The following is a 14,444-nucleotide window of genomic DNA, read 5'->3' on the forward strand; positions in this document are numbered from 1 at the left end:
GAGGTTTACCAGGATGTTGCCTGGTATGGTAGGAAAATCATATGAGGAAAGACTGAGGCACTTGGGGCTGTTCTCATTGGAGAAAAGAAGGTTTAGGGGAGATTTGATAGAGGTGTACAAGATGATTAGGGGTTTAGATAGGGTAGACACTGAGAACCTTTTACCGCTAATGGAGTCAGCTGTTACAAGGGGACATAGCTTTAAATTAAGGGGTGGAAGGTATAGGACAGATGTTAGGGGTAGATTCTTTACACAGCGGGTTGTGAGTTCATGGAATGCCCTGCCAGTAGCAGTGGTGAACTCTCCCTCTTTATGGTCATTTAAGCGGGCATTGGATAGGCATTTGGAAGTTATTGGGCTAGTGTAGGTTAGGTAGGATTCGGTCGGCGCAACATTGAGGGCCGAAGGGCCTGTACTGTGCTGTATTTTTCTATGTTCTATGTTCTATGTTCTAACACCATTAACCTCTCCTGGCTAATCTCAAAATTCTGAGATGTAGGTCTTGGCTCCACCCTCCACAACTGGATCCTGAGCTTCCTGACCCATAGACTGCAATCAGTGAAGATCAACAATTGCACCTCCTCCATGATAACACTTAACACTGGAGACCCCCAAGGATGCCTTATCAGCCCCCTATTGTACTCCCTGTACACCCACAACCATGTAGCCAAATTCCAAACAAACAGTCTACAAGTTTGCTGATGACACCTCTATCATAGACTGGCTATCAAACAACAATGAATCAAAGGAGATGGAGGGCTTGGTGTTGTCATGTAACGATAACAACCTCTCTCTCAATGTAGGATAACAAAAGAACTGATCGTTGACTTCAGGAAGAAAGGAGGAAGACACACTGCCAACTATATGATGTTCCTAGGAGTGACGGTAACTGACAACCTGCCCAGACTTCCCACATAGACACAACGGTAAAGAAGGCACAATGGCGCCTCTTCTTCTTCAGGGGGCTTAGGAAATTCAGCATGTCCCTCAGGATCTTGGCTGATATTTTTACATCAACAATTGCCACAGGTGAGGTCCTGGAAGACTGGAGGGTAGCAAATGTTATGCCCTCATTCAAGAAGGGCTGCAAAGAAAATCCTGGGAATTACAGATCAGTAAGCTTAACATCTGTTGTGGGTAAGTTACTTGAGCAGATTCAGAAAGACAGGGTTTGATTTGGAGTAATCAGCATGGCTTTGTATGTGGGAGATGATGCCTCACAAATTTGTTAAAGTTGTTTGATGAAGTGACCAGTAAGGTTGACAAGGGCATTGCAGTAGATGTAGTCTATATGAATTTCAGTGAGGCCTTTGATAAGATACCACATAGCAGGCTACTCTGGAAAGTTAGATCACATGGAATCCGGGGGGAGCTGGCAAATTGGTGATGATAGGAAGTAGAGGTGAAAGTGGAAGGATGTTTGTAGGACTAGACGTCTTTGACTCGTGGTCTACTGGGCCCATTACTGTTTGTTATCTATATCAATGATTTGGATGAGAATGTACAGGTATGATTAGTAAGTTTGCAGATGACACTAAAATAGGTGGTATCGTGGGAAGGTGGGCTGACAAGTGGCAAATGGAGTTTAGTATAGATAAGTGTGAGGTCTTGCATTTTGGAAAGTCAAAGTAAGGTAGAAGTTTCATGGTGAATGATGGGGCCTTAAGGAGTGTAGTGGAACAGAGGGACCTTGGAGTTCAATACACAGTTCTCTGAAAGTGGAGTCACAGGTAGACAGGGCAGGGAAGGCGGCTTTTGGCACACTGGCCTTCATCAGTCAGGGAACAGAGTACAGAAGTTGGGAAGTTATGTTGCAGTTGTACAGTGCGCTGGTGAGCCCACACTTGGAGCATTGTGTTGAGTTTTGTCACCTTGTTACCAATGATGTTATTAAACTGGAAAGAGTGCAGAAGAAATTCACAAGGATATTGCCAGGACTCAATGGTCTAAGTTATAGGGAGAGATTACAAAAGTTAGGACCTTTTTCTTTCAAGCACAGAAGTGTATAAAATCATGTAGGGGAACACACTCAGTCTTTTTCCCAGGATTGGGGAATAGAGAACTAGAGGGCATCAATTTAATGTTAGAGGGAAAAGAATAAAACGTAACGTGAGGGTCAACTTTTTTTACACAGAGGGTGTTATGCATATGGAATGAGCTGCCAGCAGAAGTGGTTGAGGCGGGTGCATGAAGAACACTTAAAAGGCATTTAGACAAAAACATGGATAGAAAAGAATTAGAAGACTATGGCCAAGTGCAGGGAAATGGGGTTAGCATGGATGGACATTTTGGTCGACATGGAGTGATTTGGGCCAAATGGCTTGTCTCCATGCTGGAGGATTCTATGACTCTATGAGGCTACAACTTTTACAGATGTACCATATAAAGCACACTGACTGTCTGCTATGGCAACTGCTCTGCCCAGGTCTGTAAGTACAGAAGGTGGTGTGGACAGCCAAGACCATCACAGAAGCCAATGTCCTATCCATGGACTCCATTGACACTTCCCGCTGCTGTGGAAAGGCTGCCAACATCATTAAAGAGCCTTCCCACCCCAGCAATGCATTCCTGATGAAGGGCTTATGCTCAAAATGCCAACTCTCCTGCTCCTCAGATGCTGCCTGACCTGCTGTGCTTTTCCAGTGCCCCATTTTTCAACTAAAACACATTTTTTGCGTCAGGCAGAAGATACAGAAAGTTGAACACATGCACCAATAGGTTAATGAAAGTTTCTTCCCTGTCGTTAGACTGATAAGCAGACTCTCTAACTTCAAATACTGTTGATTTTGTTAATGTTGATTTTGTTTCACACACATCCTGTGCAGTGTAACCTGTATGCCTCCCCTTTATGTCAGCCTTCTGCAGAAATTATATCCTCTGTGACACCCTGGTCCAATCTTCCTTCACTCCCAATAGCTCTCCGTAGCCTCGTGGCACCTTCCTCTGCAAACTCAGAATGCTTAGCATATGAATATTTATTTCCTCCCTCCTCAGTAGCCAAGGGTCCAAACACATCTTTCAGCTGAAGCAGTGCTTTACCTACACTTCACGTACTCTAGTCAACTGCACTTGTTGGGGAAATGAAACATAGACTGGGTGACCGCTTCACAGAACATCTATGCTCTGTCCACAAACAAGACCCTGAGCTTCTAGTTCCCTGCAACTGTAAAACCCCACCCTGTACCTTGGCCGACATCTGGAAGCTGGAGGAACAGCACCTCATTTTCCACTTGGGGACCCTGCAGTCTTATGGATTCAATATCAAGTTCAATAACTTTAGGGCTTGAGCTCCCAAATGTCATTACCCAACCCCCATGTCTTGCTAACACATAGTCTGCTATTACACTCAACCCATTGAAAGCTACGAACAATCCCCATTAATAGTTATTCATCCTTCTAGCCAGGTTGTTATTTTTTTCAGATTAGATTTCCTACAGCATAGAAACAAGCCATTTGACCCAACATGTCCACGCCGATCCTCCCAAGAGTAATCCTGCCAGATCCATTCCCTTTCATTTACCCCTTACTAACACACCTAACACTATGGGCAATTTAGCATGGCCAATTCACCTGACCTGCAGGACTGTGGGAGGAAACCGGAGCACCCAGAGGAAACCCATGCAGACACGGAGAGAATGTGCAAACTCCACACAGTCAACTGAGGCAGGATCAAACCCGGGTCCCTGGCGCTGTGAGACAGCAGTGCTAACCGCTGAGGCATCATGCTGCCCAGTTATTCATTCCTTTGTTGGTCCAACTGTTCTTCTATTTCTTTGGGTTCTATCCCCACCTATCATTTACTCCTTACTCCCTCCTCCCAGCTTATCTTCTATACATAAACTGACATTTTCCCAGTTACCATCAGTTCTGAGGAGAGTCACGTGATCTGAAACATTAACTCTGATTTCTCTACACAGATGCTGATGTTACAAAGTTGAAAGCATGTATGTTCACTTCAAAGTTAAAAAAAATCTCATAACATCAGGTTATATCCAACAGGTTTATTTGGAAGTATTAGCTTTTGGAGTGCCGCTCCTTTGTCAGATAGCTGGTGGGACAGGAACGTAAGACACAGTAGTTACAGCATTAGATCATAGTATCATGTAACTGATACAATATATTGAATAAACCTGTTAAGTCTTTCATCTTTAGAATGGGTTGCAGGTTTCGATTCATTAAAATGTAAATCCCAGAACCTCTTTCAAGTCACATTCCCAGGATAACTTTAGATTTTATTTTAAAAAGTGACATCTCAGCTCAGACAATGCATTAGAGGTGTGAGGTTAGAGTCTGTCTCTATTCCAATTTTGAGTCAGACTGGTTCTATTTCCTACAGTTGAACATGTGTTGCTGGTTAAAGCACAGCAGGTCAGGCAGCATCCAAGGAATAGGAAATTCGACGTTTCGGGCATAAGCCCTATTTCCTACAACACACTTTAAAGTAGAGATCATTTTCTGAATATTGAAGTAAACTTGGGTCAATCTACACCACATGGACTACAGCTGTTTAAGAAAGCAGCTCACTACCATCTTCTCAAAGGAAATGAGAGATGGGCGTTAAGTATTGGCCCAGCCAGAGACACCCACGTCTCACAAGAGAATTTTTTTAAAAAGTCAGCGCAGCTTTGTGAAAGGAAAGGTTTGTCTGAAAATATTGCTTGAGATTTTTGTGATGAGACCAAGACGGTAGTGCAATTAACATGTGCACATGGATTTCAACAAAACATCTGATGAGGTCCTATTAGGTCCTATTTAGGGGAGTCGATGACCTCGTGGTTATACCACTGGACTGTTATCCAGACAGGAGAAAGTGAGGTCTGCAGATGCTGAAGATCAGAGCTGAAAATGTGTTGCTGGAAAAGCACAGCAGGTCAGGCAGCATCCAAGGAACAGGAAAATGATTCCTGAAGAAGGGCTTATGCCCAAAACGTCGAATCTCCTGTTACTTGGATGCTGCCTGACCTGCTGCGCTTTTCCAGCAACACATTTTCAGCTGTTATCCAGACACCCAGGTAATATTCTGTGGATCCATGGCAGGTGATGGAATTCGAACTCAATATAAATCTAATGATGGCCATGAATCTATTGTCGATTGTCAGCAAAAACTGATGTGCTCACTAATGTCGTAGAGGGAAGGAAACTGCCATCCTTACTTAGACTAACCTGCAGGTGACTGTAGACCCACAACAATGTGGAGACTCTTAACTACCTTTTGTGTATTAATTACTAGTGTAGTCAGTGATGCCCACATCCCATGGATGAATAAAAAGTATTGTTCAGAGGGTAAAGTGAATTCCAATCCAAAAATGGCTCAGTGGAGGGAAGTGAAAACTATTTGGATTATTTGGTGACTGAAAGACTGCTTCCAATGGAATTGTACAGGGCTCAGTACTGTATCCGTTTCACTCTGTGGCATTGTCCAGTGTTTTGCATTTCTGTGCAGAGTGAGATATTAGAAATCATGTAGATGATGGTTGTGTGGTTTGCAATGATGAATTAAGGTGTAAAGTTTAGAAATATAACAATGAACTGGTTAGGCAGACAGAGCAGTACTAAATGGATTTCATTCTGGATAAGTATGAGATAATGAAAGACTAACAAGGCAGGGAAATACACCAAGGGGTTTGGATACTGAGAACTGTACAGAAGCAGAGGGACATTTCAGTGTACATCCAAGACCTGTGAGGGTGGCTGCACAGGCTGACAAGGTGATCAAGAAGACACATGGGATCCTTATTTTTATTAGCTGAAGGATAGAATTTAAGGGAGGTCATGTTAGAATGGTTGATGTTGTGTGTATAATTCTGGTCACTATGGTAATGAAAAATGTGATGACACTAGAGAAGGTGAAGAGGAGATTAATGCAAATGTTGCCTGGACTGAAGAATGATAGTTATGAGAAGAGATTGTTGGGATTATGAACTTTGGAACAAAGGCAGCCAAGTGGAAATTGAAATGTACAAAATTGTGAAGGGTTTGAATAGAACAAGTAGATAGGACCTATTCATCATGGTTGAGGGAGCAGAGATTTATAGTGAAAGGCAGAAAGTTTAGAGAAGATCCGAGTTAGTAATTTTTCACCTATAGGTTGGTAGGATCTGGAACACACTGCCTGAATGGGTAATAGAAGCAGAAACCTGATCACATTTAAATATATTTGGATGGCGCCAGGACCTAGAGAGCAATAAAACAAGAACCAGAAAACGGGAGTAGGTCGGACAGCTTTTCAGCTGTTGATGGACAACATGATGGATCGAATGGCCTTCTCTGTTGTAAATATCTCTGCTTCTATAATTTCTAAGGTCTGCCTTCTCACCCAAAATATCCAATATTCCACCTATTTCTGAGTGGGCCAGAGAACACATTGGACAGAAGCTAAGTGACATTTGAGTACACTTGGCCCGTGTGATTTGGTTTTGATTGCCTAAGAGGCTAGCAAGGAAATTTTTCAAACTCTTTCCTCTGATTGCACAGTTTTAATACCTCATCCAGGGGTTTCTATGGTTATGGAGCTGCAAATAGGAAGCATGATGAACCAGCTATTGTAGCACTGCCACCATTTTACTCGTGTCTCCATCCAGCCAATATTGCACGGAAAGTTTCTGTGAACGGTTAGGAGTTAGACTGCATCATGGGTTGATAGATCCTGATTGTATCTTTCAGAGACAGAGTTAGGTGAATTCCTGAGGGAGAGAGTCTACAGGACTATGGGGAAAGAGCAGTAAAGTAAAATTCATTGAATTTCTGTTTGAAAGAAGGGGTACATACTCCACTGGCCAAATGGCCTTCCTTAAAGAGACCTCTTCCATGATTTTGTGAAGGAAATGTGGGGATTAGCACTTACCTCAGCTTCACAAGCCCAGCGATAAGACAGAAAAGCCTCCTCCTCCTTCTCAACATCCGGATCATAGGATTTGGATCCATCTAGTACCAGATCCTGGTGACTGGCCCATGTTCTCTCTGATCCTCCATTGATAATGGCCAGCAGCTTACTCTGTACCACATGGATCACTGCTGCCACTTTCTGACTCAATGGTGTGCTAACAAGGTCCACTGTGAACTGCAAGCAATGTGCACCTAGAGGCAGTGCCAATTTTGGCAAGGCCAGGATGGGTTTGCCAGTATCCACTGTGCTGAGGTGCACTCTGGCTGACCCATGGCATCTGGTGCCCTCAAACAGCTCCCAGTGGTAGTGAGCCTGGTACACTGTGCAGCCCCTCAAGTCCACTTTAGCCTCAAAGTAGCTTGCTCGTGCCCGGATGATGGTAGGTGGTGGTTTGACCAATCTGACTTCAGGAGCCCAGCAAGCAGGCTGCCGCACAATGATCGCCAGGTGAACAACTGCAGAGCTAATGTCATTGAAGGCTTTGGCCTCTACAGTGTACAAACCAGCAGTCTTATACCTATGCTGAATAGTGCCATTCTGGCTGGTATATGTCTCAGGTGAGTCGCCAAAGTTCCAGAGGTATCCAACATCCGTGCCCCCCACTAGCACCACCTGAAATGTCACAGCCTGTTCCACAAATGGATCAACATTGTCACTCCAGAGCTTGTCTACCACTGACACGGGGAGTTGAACTTGAGTGCACTCAGTGAGTGAAAGGGCACCAAACTGTCCAATAGCCTCCACATGGACAGTTAGCTTGCCTGTGCTCTGTGGGGTGTAGATAATGCTTGACCCTGAGCCATGCTGATCAGGTAAGCCTGGCAGGTGGAGGTGCCACCTGTACTTCACACCTGTCCCTGTGTGTACCCTCGCGGTGAGCATCATCTCCTGGTTGGCCTCCACAGCAGACTGACAACAATTAACCAAGTAAAGCCCAGTGACCTCTTCCAGTACCTCCAGGGAGGCAGACCGGGTCTCACTGCTGACTTCATTGCATGCTGTCGCGGTAACATTCTGCTGTCCTACCGAAGGGAATGCCACCTTGTAAGTGTCCTCATGTAGTGAGAACTGTGTGCGCAAAGTGGTGAAATTCAGGAAGTAGCGCACCATGCTGCCCTGCTGGACATGAAGGGTAAATGTCACTGGTTCACCAACCCTAACAATTGTCTTGTCCATCTCGATGACAAGCCCGGTGACACTGTCTTGCACGGTGAGATTATGGTGTACTGACTGCCAGCTAACTCCATTGGAAGCGTTGAGGGTGAGTTGGTACACTCCTGCTGTGCTGAATGTATGATTGATCTCACGGCCATGCCAAGACTGGGTGCCCACTGGGCTCAGCAGGCACCATTCCCAAAAGATAGCAGTACCTCTGCCTGCAAAGCCCTTCAGGTGAGTGATAGCATTAGTCTGCAAGTAAAAAGGGGGTGCCGCACTTAGCACATTGTAGCTCACTTCATAGACAGGCTCTTGGATTGTTAAAACAAGGGAGCTCTGAGCATTCCCTAGCTTGTTGTGGACAGTCACGTTTACCACAGTGGTTCCTGCTGTTGAGTAAACATAGGAAAGTGAGGAGATGCTGGTCTTGAGATGATTTTCAGCTCCTTCAATGAACCATTCATACAGTAAATCAGTCCCAGAGGTGACTGTGATGCTTAGTTGAACTGGTTGCCCTGTGGCTACATTGCATGGTGTTGAAGTAACCTTCACCCCACTGATACGCTCCAATACGGAGATCTGTTCACTTTGGCTGACTTCTCCAATAGCATTTTTGGCCAATACCACTAACCAGTAATCCCCAGCTACCTCTGGTTGAAACATCATGACTGACCCTTGACCTACAGCAACCACAACTTGGCCTTGCCTAATGGTCCATTCATAGGACACATTTGAGCCCAATGCCACGTGTGCACGCAGTATACAAATCTCCTTGGCAGCAAAGTAGTTTCCGTGAATCAGATCTCCAGTGTTTATCGTCACATCTTGGATCCTTTCTTCAGCCTGAACAGTGACCATTTTTGTTTCTTCACTCACCTCATTTCTTGCTGTCACCACCACTCTGTAAGTGCCAGGCTCCAGGAAGCTGTGTTTGAAACTAGATGATCCATGGTGTAGGACACAGTCTCCACATACTGCCCAAAAGAAGACAACTTGTTCCCCTGCAGACAGGGAAGCAGTGAAGATGACACTCTTCCCGGTTTCCACCGCCAGCTGGTCAGCACTGACATTCAGCTGGCTGATGGGTGTGATGACATGAATATTCAGGAACCTCTCCAGGTGACTGACCAGATTTACCCCCACCACAGTCACGGTGAACCGTCCACATGTCCGATAAATGTGAGATATCTGCTGGCCCTGTGTCCTAGTAGTACCATCACCAAAGTCCCAGTGGAAGGTGGCATTGGTGCCTGAGGCACCATTGAGATGAAATACATATGTCTTGTTCAGGGAGAGAGCCTCCTGGGCCAGACCCTCATGATGAATTGTGAAGTCCCCAACACTTTCCTGAACAGTCACTGAGCAGGAACTACTTTGATGGTCAACATGGTTACTCACAGTGACCGCAGCCAAATAGATACCAACCTTATCATAGACAACGGTCTGCTCCCTACAGCCAGAAATAGGAGGCCCTGGCACCCCAAAATTCCAGTGGTATTGGTAAGGATGCTGCTCCCTCTCCTCCGGGTCCACCTTGGCCACAAACTGAACTGGGTCTTTTAACCGTACGTATGGGTTCCTGACCAAGAGCTGGACAGAGTGGATGGGTGCCTGTACATAGATGGCAGCCTGGTAGGATGTGGTGTTAAAGGGGCTGGTGACGGTGATGGTGATTGTGTAGTTCCCAGTCATGGTATAGGTGTGATAGGCCCCGGAACTGCCTCGGACCACCAGAGCTGGGCTTCCATCTCCGAAACTCCAGCGGTACCGAGTCTCATTCCCTGTGCTGGATACCTGAACCAGGAAGGAGGTATTACTTCCCGAGACCAAGCATCCTGTTGGTTTGACAGCCAGCACCTTCAGTGCATGCACCTCCACAACAACCGACTGATTGGCAGAGCTGACCATGTTCCTTCCAGTTACCGTGATGGTATAACTCCCTTCCACTGGGTACTTGTAAGAAATGGTATCAATTGTTAGATTTCCAAAGGTGTGTCCATCCCCCATACTGAAGGCCCACAGAATGTTTGTGCCACTTCTTGCTTCTGCATGAACCGATATTGTCGAACCCAGCTCACTGCGCTCACTGGTTGTCACCTTGAGGCATGTAATCTTTTCCTCCACTGTAACCATGAGATAGGAACTCATTGCACTGACTGTATTATTGACCTGGAGTGTGACATTGTAAATTCCTCCCATTTTAAACCTATGCTGCACGGTGGAGCTTGTCACCACAACAACAGGAGCTCCATCACCAAAGTTCCAAGTGTAGAATATCCCGTAAGAGTTCGGCTGAGGGTAGGCTTCAAACACAACGACTCCATCAGTATGAGGGTGCTCTGGCATCTGTGCACAGCTCAGTTCTGTCAAGGGGTAGCGGACATACACAGAATGACTCTGCCTAATGCGACTCCACTGAGCAATACACTCCACTTCCAAAATGTAGTTACCTAGAGAGACAGAAGAATATATTTAATACTGTTGCTTCTGACATCATACATTTCTCACACCACCACCCCTACAGCTGAGAAACTACCCTTGGTGATCTGGGAGAACATGAGAATGGAGAGCAAACACAGTCAGAAGGAGGGAAAGAGCGAGAAATAGAGAAAGTAAACAAAGGAAACATGTGACACAACATGCAAGTCAGAGATGGACCACAAGAAAAGGGAATAAGTGTATGGGAGAAACAGGCAAAGGGAGAAAGCCAGAGCCATACTGAATGAAAGAGAGGTAGACAGAGAGAAAGAGAGAGAAAGATTGAAAGAGGTTGGGACAAGAGAGTGACAAAGACAGAGAGGGATGCAGTGTCAAAGGTAAGAGAGATAGGCAGAGAGAGTAAGAAAGAGAAAGAGGGAGATTGGGAAAGAGATAGACAGAGTAGGAGATAGAGACTGGGACAGTGAGAAAGACCAAGAGGAAAAGAGAGGAATTGTTACCAAAAAACAGACAGAGACAAGCAGGGAGAGACAGGAAAATGATTACAAACCAATGGATAATGACTGAAATGCCGTGGCTTTTTCACTTTCCAAAAGAATTGTCAAGGGGACAGAATGAGTATCTCCAGCCAACGCTGGAATTGAACCCACACTGTTAGCATTATTCAGCATCGAAGGAGCAGGAGAATCGACATTCATCAGGAATGAAGGGCTCATGTCTGAAATGTCAAGTCTCCTGCCCCTCGGATGCTGCCTGACCTGCTGTGCTTTTCCAGCACCACACTCTCGATCCTGATCTTCAGCATTTGCAGTCATCACTTTCTACTGCTCCATGATTCAGGGTAAGGCTCACTCAGTGTGTATCTGTACAGTCAGTGTTTTTTTCAGCAGGGTGAGGATCACTCACTGTGTAACTGTACAGAGTTAGTGTTTATTCCACAGGGTTATGGTAGAATCACTCACTGGGTAATTGTAGCATCATTGTTTGTTCAGTAAAGTAAGGATCACTTACTGTGTAACTATACAGACTCAGTGTTTTTTCAAATGGTGCAAATGTATCATCCTGTAGAACTATATTTAAAAATCAGATTTCTGGACAAATATATTTTTGAGGCAAAAGTGAGGACTGCAGATGCTGGAAATCAGAGTCTAGATTAGAGTGGTGCTGGAAAAGCACAGCCGGTCAGGCAGCATCCGAAGAGCAGGAAAATCGACGTTTTAGGGAAAAGCCCTTCATCAGGACTGAAGGCAGGGAGCCTCCGAGGTGGAGATATAAATGGGAAGGTGGTGGGACTGGGGAGAAGCTAGCAAAGAATACAATAGGTGGGTGGGGTGGGGACGAAGGTGATAGGTCAGAGAGGAGGGTGGAGTGGACAGGTGGGAAGGAAGATTGACAGGTAGGACAGGTCATGAGGATAGTGCTGAGCTGGAAGGTTGGAACGGGGTAAGTGGGGGATGGGGAAATGAGGAAACTGGGGAAGTCCACATTGATGCCCTGGGGTTGAAGTGGAAGATGAGGCGTTCTTCCTCCAGGCATCAGGTGGTGAGGGACTGGCAGTGGAGGAGGCCCAGGACCTGCATGTCCACAGCAGAGTAGAAATTGAAATGTTGCGCCACGGGGCAGTGGGGTTGACTGGTGCGGGTATCGCAGAGATGTTCCCTAAAACGCTCTGCAAGAAGACGTCCAGTTTTCCCAATGTTGAGGAGACCTCTAACCTATCACCTTCATCCCTACCCCCACTCACCTACTGTAGTCTTTGCTACTTTCTCCCCAGCTTCCCGCCCCCCACCCCTCCCATTTATCTCTCCACCCCGGAGGCTCCCTGCCTTCATTCCTGATGAAAGGATATTTTCGAGCTGTATCTTACCAGGCTGAGAGTATACCCAGGTCATTTGATCTTGCACTATGATGGTCATGGTCCTTGGGTCTGACTCAGACGGGTCAGCGTTGTGTGGAGGACACTTGGAATGCATTATTGTGGTACTCGCATCTCCAAAGTTCCACCTGATTAAGAACAATGCAAAGTAACTGAACAGAGAACATATACAGATTGCCAACTTCACCAACATATTTAAAACACCCATTCTCAACCATCCAACCATTGTCACATGCAGCAAAGGCATTTCATATTCAAAACATGATCTATACTTAGTATGGAATCCTTTGGAACTGATGTTTCATAATAGACAATGATGTACTGCAAAATATGGTTGTCCAAAGTCATCTGACTTGATCAGATAATTCAACACTGCCTCACTGTTTCAAAAGGGCAATATTTGGGGAAACAGAACTGTGAAAACCCACAAACCCAAGACCTGCCCAAGACCGCAGGAAATTTGAGAGTTGTGAATGCAGCCCAATCCATCACAAAACCAGCATTCCTTCCATTGGCTCTGTCTATACTTCCCACTTCCAAGGGAAGGCAGACAGCATGATCAAATACACCTCCCACCCCAATTATATGCTCTTTCACCCTCTTCCATCAGGCAGAGTATACAAAAGTTTGAAAACACATACCAACAGATTTAAGAACAGCTTTTTTCCCTGCTGTTATCATTATAAACCAATCCCTCATATATTAGAATTGATCTTTCTCTGCACCTTCTCTGTAGCTGTAACACTACATTCTGTATTCTGTATTCTGTTCTATTACACTGATGTAGAATCACTGAATCCCTACTGTATGGAAACAGGCATTTGGCCCAACAAGTCCATAGCAACTCTCCAAAGAGTAACCCACCCAGACCTATTCCCCAACTCTATTGTTCTATATTTCCCCTGACTAATGCACCTAACCTACACATCCCTGAACATTATGGGCAATTTAGCTTGGCCAATTCACCTAACCTGCACATCTTCGGACTGTGGGAGGAAACCGGAGCATCCGGAGGAAACCCAATGCAGACAATGTGCAAACTCCATACAAACAGCCACCCAAGGCTGGAGTCAAATCTAAGTCCCTGGCTCTGTAAGGCCGCAGTGCTTATATAAAGAATGATTTGTCTGGATAGCACACAAAACAATACTTTTCACGATATCTCAGTACATGTGACAACAATAGATTAAATTAAATCAAATCAATGCAGGGCAACCATTTTTGTCTCCCTAATTATTCTTTAAACATCTGCAGAAAGGTGTTTAAGGAGGAAGGGTAGCAACATTTATGCCTTAAGAACTGACTGTATCATCATGAGGTCGATGATATAGTGAAGCCATTAATACAGCAAACTGACCTCCTGATGACTATAAATGTGACTGCCTGCAGAAAATCAATTTTTTCAAGAAAATCCTGAAACAACATTGGTGGATGATCTTCTGGTTATTACCAGTAAGAGTGAACTGTTCTCTCAACTCCACCTTTCCTGAGGGTGTTTGTATGTGTGACAGTATTAAACTGTAGCATGAGTATAGGAGCAAAGATGTCTTGCTGCAGTTGTATACAGAGTCAAGAATGTGGTGCTGGAAAAGCACAGCAGGTCAGGCAGCAGCCTGTCAGGTTTCCGGATGAAGGGTTTATGCCCAAAACATCGATTCTCCTGCTCCTCAGATGCTGCCTGAGCTGCTGCGCTTTTCCAGCACCACATTCTCAATGCTGATCTCCAGCATCCGCTGTCCTCACTTTCTACAGTTGCGTACAGCCTTAGTGAGAATGTATCTGGAGCACTGAGTACAGTTTTGATCTCCTTATCTAACAAATAACAAATATAGTTAGTAATTTGAGGAACACAACACAAGTTCACCAAATTAATTCACTCGATGGTAAGATTGGTTCATAAGGAAAAATTTGGTATGTATTCTCCAGTGTTTTAAAAATAACAGGTGATTGCATATAGATATTTTCCTAATCAACCTAGTCAGATGGTGAACTTGAACTTACAACATTTTCACAATGTCTAACAGAGCAGACATGGGTAGGTTTTTTTTATCCTGACTGGTGATCTTAGGATAAAGTGGTCAGCTA

The 14,444-nt window shown here is 45.0% G+C and overlaps 1 protein-coding gene across 1 annotated transcript in view; it reads right to left on the reverse strand.

Annotated features, from left to right (window-relative positions):
• pkd1b (polycystic kidney disease 1b) overlaps positions 1-14,444 on the reverse strand; it is a 228,309-nt gene that overhangs the window by 184,862 nt on the left and 29,003 nt on the right. Inside the window, exons 8-9 of the mRNA XM_060844405.1 lie at positions 12,351-12,487; positions 6,845-10,494 (exon numbers count right to left, since the gene is read on the reverse strand). Of these exons, the coding sequence (XP_060700388.1) occupies positions 6,845-10,494; positions 12,351-12,487 (3,787 nt within the window). The remainder of the gene's footprint in view (positions 1-6,844; positions 10,495-12,350; positions 12,488-14,444) is intronic.

This window comes from Hemiscyllium ocellatum, chromosome 25 (assembly GCF_020745735.1).
Source record: "Hemiscyllium ocellatum isolate sHemOce1 chromosome 25, sHemOce1.pat.X.cur, whole genome shotgun sequence".
NCBI classification, from domain to species: domain Eukaryota; kingdom Metazoa; phylum Chordata; class Chondrichthyes; order Orectolobiformes; family Hemiscylliidae; genus Hemiscyllium; species Hemiscyllium ocellatum.